The following is an 8,757-nucleotide window of genomic DNA, read 5'->3' as shown; positions in this document are numbered from 1 at the left end:
ATGTCCATCCATGCTGAAACAACGACCATACTTAGAACATCACCACACACAAATCAGGCACAGACACGGACACACGGACACACAAATCAGGCATATAAACTACCGAGACTCCGATTGATTTTCTACTTTATTATAGTTCTACTAAGAGGGACACACGGACGAACGTGGACGCACGGCTAGGATGATCTAGCATCGGACGTCTCGGCGCTGGCCGGCTGGGGAGGGGCGAGCGGGCGGACTAGCAGGGCTTCTTGCAGAAGCACTTGCGCTCCAAGTGCTGCCTGTGGCACTCGCCGTCGGGGAAGTTCTCGGTGCGGCACACGCCGGCGCAGTTGCTGCTGCTGAGGCACGCGCCCTTGAACTTGAAGCTCTGCGACAGGCAGTCCCGTGCCTCCGCCACCTTGGTCGTCGTCGCCCCCATCTCTGCATGCACATCAAAGAAACCACAGTAAGTAAAACATCATCCATAGAGCAAACCACAGCTCGCTCGGTGGGAAAAGTGAGAGGCTGGGCGGTGGGGCGTACCTGTGGCGACGAGGAGGACGAGCAGCAGGAGGGTGGAGGCGGCCATGCGACGAGAGAGCGCCATCGATCTGCTCTGCTTCACCCGAGACGTACTGGACCGAGCTACTATCCTCTGCTGCTGCTACGGGGGACTGTCTGTTGTCTAGCGAGCAAAGCGAATGGAGGAGAATGGGCACCAGTGAGCTGTGAGATTAGTGGGCTTAACAGACGTAGTGTTCTTCTCAATTTAATTGCTCATCCTGACAGCCAGCCATTCTGCACCCAGCCATACAGGTCCAATAAATTCATTCGATTCCAAAAGTAGTTTTTTTTAGAATCTATTCCAAAAGCAGTGGAGTGGAGAGTAGGCATTTCACGGGCTGGATTTAGTGGGTGTTAAGTGTGCGTGGGCTTCACAAACGCAGTTGCGCACCGCATTCTTCAGTTGCTGCCCACCCACCCAGTTGCTACCTCCCCCCGATCTCGTCGTACTAGTGCAGAGCAATGGCCCATTACACGTTGCCACCCAGGTCCATTATTTCATTCCATTTCCATGTCGAAACTGGTGGATGGGGTCTCTGAGGGAGTGGCCAGTGGCCATTTCACGGGCTGGATTTCCTTACCGATGAAGGTGGTCATCAAGATCACATGCTGCTCGTCAGGCAGGCCAAGGACCTACAGCTGGATTCCCTTTCAAACTGGTGGGTGGCTGTGGAGCGCCAACAGGTCGGAGGCGAGTGCGTATCATGTGCAACCGGTGCACCGTGCACCAAAAATCCATGATAAAAATGTTTTCAAAACCTCTGAAATATTCGGCTACATGAAACCAACGAACATGCATGTACCATGTCACAAATTTCTGGTTACCATTTAAACTCACAGCTTCATGTTTTTAATTTTGACAATCTTTCTTTTTAGGATGGCAATCATTTCTTGAATAGTAGTCCGTTGGGTAAGAAGTAACAAAGAAATAGACAAGGTTTACAGAGAAGTGCTAGAGGATGAAGAATCAAAGACCTTATATAAACCGCACAAAAAACATGCATGACGTTGGAAAGAAGAATAGGAAGATCTTAGGCGATGAGTATGTGTGTTGGCAATGTTTGTACAAAGCTATAAAAATAATGTTTTTACCACTAACTACAACAATAAATGATGTTATGGCTGTAACAATACTTTTTAGAAGTAACAAATCATCTCAATAATGTAAAAAGTCATTTCAATATGCTAAAGGATTTGTAAAATGGCCGTATGCATCACCCTGACGCAGAGGGTCATCCTCCTTTTTGAAGAATAATGTAATAAGACATTTCAATATGCTAAACGATTTGTGGTAGCAAAACATGGTAAGGAAAAAATAAGCTATGATGGTAGCAATTTAAAGAGGATATATGTAATAAGATTTCATAGAGATATAAAGCAGTACTTGCATAATTAATGAAAACTAATAACAAATCCTATCACTGTAATTAATAGATGAGCGGAACTTGACTACATCAGGAATTTAGCCCATTAGGTGACACCACTCTGAAACCCAAATAATTTACCACAATGATAATTATTGATAGTGACATGGGCAAGCGAAATAGTCAAAACATGTGGACACAATTATAAGGAAAGACTATGATGTGATTAATCAATGATTACATCATAATACATACACTGGTACACATAATACTTCGCCCGACCAACCAAAATGAGACGAGTCTGCCCTTGAGGCACACACTATTGTAAGGATGCTGCATAAGTCAGTACAAGCTCAGTTTCGAAGTTCAGATTTAATTCTTATTACAAAATTTCTTTATATATATTGGCCTCTTTGATTCACGGGATTTTGAAAACCTAGGAATAGAAAAAACATAGGATTGGAGTGGCATGCCCACTTGAATCCTATAGGATTAATAAGGAGTGTTTGATGCCATATGAAAAACAAAGAAATTGTAAAAAGAGGTTGGAGTGGATGTTAGATTTCCTAAAAAAATGTAGTACAAATAATTTCATAGGAAAAATTCCTATGGAGTCCAATCCTTTCAAATAAAGGACCAACATTGTAAAAACTCCTAAGGATTCCAATCCTGTAAAGGAGCCCTTAGTTGGAGGACGGACACCGAACAGAGAGAGAAAGGGTGTGGGGATGCAAGATCGTGTGCAATGTTGGTAAACACTGCGTGCTATGATTTCTTAGCACTGTGGGTGCTAAACATTGGGAGAGCAAGACAATTGTGTTGGTGCTATGGTGAGCAATCTTCAAAATAGGTTGGATCTAAGAAACAAGAAAATTGCCCAATGTACTCTTTTCTTTGTACCTACTTTAGGGGCCCACTTTCCAGCATTACTTACTTTCCTTTTTTTGAGCCTTGACTATATGGATACAAATTGTAGAATGTAGAATGTGATGAAATGTAGAACACACACACCACACTCACACAAGCACACAGTAACTCATACCCAACTATTCTTCTAACTAGAGCTAGAACCTATACATATGTAATACGTTCTGAGAAACTTTCGAAGCAATTCAACTCTATGAACGGTGAGTATGTCATCCTCCATGCGGCCGTAGACGTGTGAGGTACATGCAATGGAAAAAAATTCCGGGTGAGACACACAAGCTGATTCACACTCACACCCTCTATTTTTTTTCTTATGAAATAGAGGTCTAGAAGGACCAGAAGGTGCATTAACTAAACAATTTAGGTACACAGCATATTACAACAGGACCCATATCTAAAAGAAAATTATAAATTGGTCCCTAACTTTTATAAAAAGGACCCTAGAACCAAGATGGAAATCGTGATCGAGTCCAAGGCTTCTTCTCCACGGGAACAATCTCACCGCTCTCGGGACAACACCACTTGGGACGACTTGACCTCCGAGACTCCATGTTGCAAACTCCGTGATGAAGAAATGTTGCCTCCCTTTTGGCTCCATGGCCGGGAGGAATAGATATGGCTGCCCTTTGGCCCGAAGATGCGATGTGAAGGTCAAGTCGGCAACCGAACACAACAACTAGCACCATGGCTGCCCCAAATCATCCACTAGGATTGTGCTCCATCCTGATCTGGACCTCCATCTCTTCCCCACTTAGTATCCACCACCATGACGACCTTTGAAGCATGAAACAGAATAGAGCGTCTCTAGAGCAAGGAACCAACCGAGCTAGGATATGTCGGCGATGCTCTCAACAGAAGCAGCTGATAAAAAATTTAATACACAATGGACATTTTCTAAATATACAATGAAATGTTTAAATACACATCTTCTTAAATACGTGATATGAATGTTTTAATAGATGATGAAAAAAATATAAGAACCATGAAAAGGGGAGAAATGGGAACCAAAAATAAAAAGGAAACAAGAATAAAAAGGTGAAAAGGCATAACCTGAGGAAAAACACTAAAATGGACGAGAAGTCGATTCCTAAATAAACTGCATGAAAAGAAGCAGCGCGAAAAAGTTGTAAGGGGGAAACCGCCCCTCCCTATGTTAGTGGGGTGGCCCAGATCAGGAGCTCTCTAAGCAAGTGCTTGCTAACTCACAGTAATTGAGATATAACTTTTGCGATATCTTCATGAGCAAGGAGGCGCACGGTAGTCATTGGGTCGAGCCATATTGTGTTATAAGGTCTATTTGTGGCACAAGGTGTCAAGTAGGAGGGGTCACTGTCGCTCTGCAATAAGTGCTAAATACAAATTATGGATCACATAACTATGTTAAATTGAGAGAATACGGAAGTATTTCACTAAAAATAAAGGGAGAACACGAACGTAGGTAGACCCGACATACGGCACAAGTGGAACTCATGATGGCCCATACGGTTTGGCCCAATTGTGAGCAGATCGCGCCCTCGGTTTTGGGATGTGTGTGAAGTCTGGGCAACACAAGGTGTTTAGAGAGGTGCTTATAGAAATGAACCAGTTCTTTATAAAGCACGAATAGTTACTTGTATAGCATAAAAGCTTATTTAGTCATCTAAAATAGCACCGGTGTTTAAGAAAACATGTTTATTTTTACAAGAAACTCTCTAAACATCTTACATTGTATATGTTTTTAGTGTGTGATTGAATGGATGTGCACCCCCGCCCCCTACCCGAACCCACACTAAGTCACCGACACTTAATATTGAAGGAGCATCAAGAGCACTTTATCCAAATGTTTCCATACGGTTGGACTCTCGAGGCTTCTACAGCCAGGATGATTTTTCCAAACAAATGGAGGTCTACGCACGTGTTTTTCTATGTTCGTGCTTAATATTATTTTAAAGTAGAAAATACAATTTGTAGACAAGGTTCGATAAAATCCAAATGTACGTAAAATTTTCACACAAGAAAGTTTTTTTATTAAAAGAAAATTCATACTCATTTTGCAAAAGAAACCTTGATTTCTTTTGAAAAGGTTATGTTCAACTTATGGTTGTTCATGTATCCCTACTACCTAAAAGAAGCGTAAGGTTCCGTCTCCCCTCTTACGTCTTCCGTTTCGTCGAGCCTCCCACAGCCTCTTTTCCGTGGGCCTTCCACCCCATGCGCGATTGGTTATGTCCAGCCAACGAAAGAACCGGTAAAATAGGAAACCTCCTTTTTTTAGGAAACCTCCTTGTAGTAGTATGCAAAAAAAAATCTGTGCAAGCGTTCTCTCCCTCCTCCCAGTCCTAACCCTAGCCGCCCTTCCCTGCTGCCGACGCTAGCGAGCAGCGCGCAGCGCACACACACCATTTTCTAGACATGACGCTCCCCCTCGACTTCATAATGAAGCAGCTCTTCGGCATCGACGACGAGCCGGTACGTCTGGTGTTTCTCTCTCGTGCATTGGCCAACTTGGATGGAGGGCGGTGGATCCGAGACGTAACACTAGTAGAAAACAGGGCTTTCGTTCGGGCATGGCAAGCCCATTAGTCCCGGTTCAGTCACGAACCGGGACCCATGGGGGCATTCGTCCCGGTTCGTGAGCCCAGGGGGCCGGCCGGGGCCTCGTGGGCATTGGTCCCGGTTCGTATGGAACCATTTGTCCCGGTTCGAGGCACGAACCGGGACTAATGGGCCTCGCTCCTGGCCCACAACCATTGGTCCCGGTTCTTGGCATGAACCGGGACAGAAGGCCCGGATTTAGTACCGGTTCATGCCACGAACCGGGACCAATGAGGTGCCTATATATACCCCTCGCCCGCGAGCAGAGCACTCCAGTGCTCTGTTTTTCTCTGGCCGGCGAGAGGAGGGCTTTGTGGTGCTCTAGCTCACCTCCTATGCACATGAGGTGTTCGATGAAATGCCCGAGCCACACTAGTTAAGCTTTGTCCTCTCGAAGCTCGACCTCAAAGCTCCAATTTCCTCGAGATTTGTCTAGGTTTAGCGGCCCGTCACGTCCCATTCCCGTCTTCACCGCCGTCGACCGCCCGCGCCGATCTCGTCGCCGGCACCACCGTGGTGAGCCTCTTGTTCTTATCTTCTTTTTGAAAGAAAAAAATTCTTACTTTAGATAGATACTTGTCTAATTTTCTTACTATTTTATTCCTTGTTATTACATAGTGCGATGGTTTTGGTATCCGCCCCCGTCGGCCCTCGTCCTGTCTATGATTCGGATGTGGTATATATTATCTTTTTATAACTATTTGATTCATTTATTGTTTATGACAAATATATCGACCAGCGTGACATAGATTTTATTTATCTAGGAGGTGGTTGAACCGGAAATTCTAACCGACCCTATTGTCGAGAGGTTAAATTTAGTTGAAGAAGAAAACAATTACTTGAAGGAAAAAATAAAAAAAATTGAGGAGGAGAAGATGATATTGGAGTTGCATGTTGCGGATGTCGTCGATGATCACAAGATCAAGATGGATGCAATGCGCTTGAAGATTAGAAAGATTAGAAAATATGCCATTCATACCGAGGCTTGGTATCATTATGCCGTTGGATCAATTGTTACCTTGGTTGCAATTATGATCGCATTTGTTTTCGCATTGAAATGTTTTACATAGTTTCAATGTATGGTTTAATTAATTAGATCCTCTGGAGAGCTATATATATGTTGTTAGATGAGAACTATGTATGTACTTTGGTTCTAATGTGATGATGAACTTCTATTAATTTGGTCACTTAATTATCTATTCATGATGTTGTTGGGGAACGTAGCAGAAATTCAAAATTTTCTACGCATCACCAAGATCAATCTATGGAGTAATCTAGCAACGAGGGGAAGGGGAGTGCATCTACATACCCTTGTAGATCGCGATGCGGAAGCGTTGCAAGAACGCGGATGAAGGAGTCGTACTTGTAGCGATTCAGATCGCGGTTGATTCCGATCTAAGCGCCGAACCACGGCGCCTCCGCGTTCAACACACGTGCAGCCCGGTGACGTCTCCCACGCCTTGATCCAGCAAGGAGAGAGGGAGAGGTTGGGGAAGACTCCATCCAGCAGCAGCACGACGGCGAGGTGGTGATGGAGGAGCGTGGCAATCCCGCAGGGCTTCGCCAAGCACCGCGGGAGAGGAGGAGGAGGGAGAGGGGTAGGGCTGCGCCGAAAGAGAGACGTTCTCATGTGTCTTGGGCAGCCCAAACCTCAACTATATATAGGGGGGAGGGGGCTGCGCCCCCCTCTAGGGTTTCCACCCCAAGGGCTGGCGGCCAGCCCTAGATCCCATCAAGGGGGGCGGCCAAGGGGAGGAGAGGGGGGCGCCCCACTAGATGGGCCCTAAGGCCCATCTGGACCTAGGGTTTGCCCCTCCCACTCTCCCATGCGCCTTGGGCCTTGATGGGGGGAGCACCAGCCCACCTGGGGCTGGTCCCCTCCCACACTTGGCCCACGCAGCCTTCTGGGGCTGGTGGCCCCACTTGGTGGACCCCCGGGACCCTCCCGGTGGTCCCGGTACATTACCGATAACACCCGAAACTTTTCCGGTGACCAAAACAGGACTTCCCATATATAAATCTTTACCTCCGGACCATTCTGGAACTCCTCGTGACGTCCGGGATCTCATCCGGGACTCCGAACAACATTCGGTAACCACGTACATACTTTCCCTATAACCCTAGCGTCATCGAACCTTAAGTGTGTAGACCCTACGGGTTCGGGAACCATGCAGACATGACCGAGACGTTCTCCGGTCAATAACCAACAGCGGGATCTGGATACCCATGTTGGCTCCCACATGTTCCACGATGATCTCATCGGATGAACCACGATGTCGGGGATTCAATCAATCCCGTATTCAATTCCCTTTGTCTATCGGTATGTTACTTGCCCGAGATTCGATCGTCGGTATCCCGATACCTTGTTCAATCTCGTTACCGGCAAGTCTCTTTACTCGTTTCGTAACACATCATCCCGTGATCAACTCCTTGGTCACATTGTGCACATTATGATGATGTCCTACCGAGTGGGCCCAGAGATACCTCTCCGTTTACACGGAGTGACAAATCCCAGTCTCGATTCGTGCCAACCCAACAGACACTTTCGGAGATACCTGTAGTGCACCTTTATAGCCACCCAGTTACGTTGTGACGTTTGGTACACCCAAAGCATTCCTACGGTATCCGGGAGTTGCACAATCTCATGGTCTAAGGAAATGATACTTGACATTAGAAAAGCTCTGAGCAAACGAACTACACGATCTTGTGCTAGGCTTAGGATTGGGTCTTGTCCATCACATCATTCTCCTAATGATGTGATCCCGTTATCAACGACATCCAATGTCCATGGTCAGGAAACCGTAACCATCCATTGATCAACGAGCCAGTCAAATAGAGGCTTACTAGGGACATGGTGTTGTCTATGTATCCAACAGATCTTCTGTAATGGTTTTTGACACACTTAATTATATATAATGCACGCAGATGAACCGGCAATGGATGTACGGTGACAGACACACCTCCGAGTACATTAAGGGCGTGCATGATTTTCTCGAAGTGGCTGAGGCAAACAAGCAGAATGGTTTTATGTGTTGTCCATGCCCTATATGTGGGAATACGAAGTCTTACTCTGACCGGAAAATCCTTAACGCCCACCTGCTTTACAAGGGTTTCATGCCACACAATAATGTTTGGACGAGGCACGGAGAAATGGGGGTTATGATGGAAGACGGCGAAGAAGAAGAGGACGATGACAACTATGTGCCCCCTGAATACGGTGATGCTGCAACGGGGGAAGCTGCTGAAGATCAAGAGGAACCAGACGATGTGCCCAATGATGCTGCAAGGGGGGAAGCTGCTGAAGATCAAGAGGAACCAGTGCCCGATGATGATGATCTCCGCCGGG

The 8,757-nt window shown here is 46.0% G+C and overlaps 1 protein-coding gene across 1 annotated transcript; it reads right to left on the bottom strand.

The window, feature by feature from the left end:
* Nucleotides 1-6: 6 nt before the first annotated feature.
* Nucleotides 7-804, bottom strand: LOC123164314 (defensin-like protein CAL1). Its single transcript, XM_044581740.1, has 2 exons — nucleotides 526-804; nucleotides 7-423 (listed from the first exon to the last, which is right to left on the bottom strand). The coding sequence occupies exons 1-2, from the start codon at nucleotides 587-589 to the stop codon at nucleotides 239-241; spliced, it is 249 nt and encodes an 82-aa protein (XP_044437675.1). The 5' UTR covers nucleotides 590-804; the 3' UTR covers nucleotides 7-238.
* Nucleotides 805-8,757: the final 7,953 nt, after the last annotated feature.

The sequence above is a fragment of the Triticum aestivum genome, chromosome 1D (genome assembly GCF_018294505.1).
Source record: "Triticum aestivum cultivar Chinese Spring chromosome 1D, IWGSC CS RefSeq v2.1, whole genome shotgun sequence".
Classification (NCBI taxonomy): Eukaryota; Viridiplantae; Streptophyta; class Magnoliopsida; order Poales; family Poaceae; genus Triticum; species Triticum aestivum.
The sequence above is the reverse complement of the archived record's forward strand: the minus strand, read 5'-3'. Positions and strand labels throughout refer to the sequence as shown.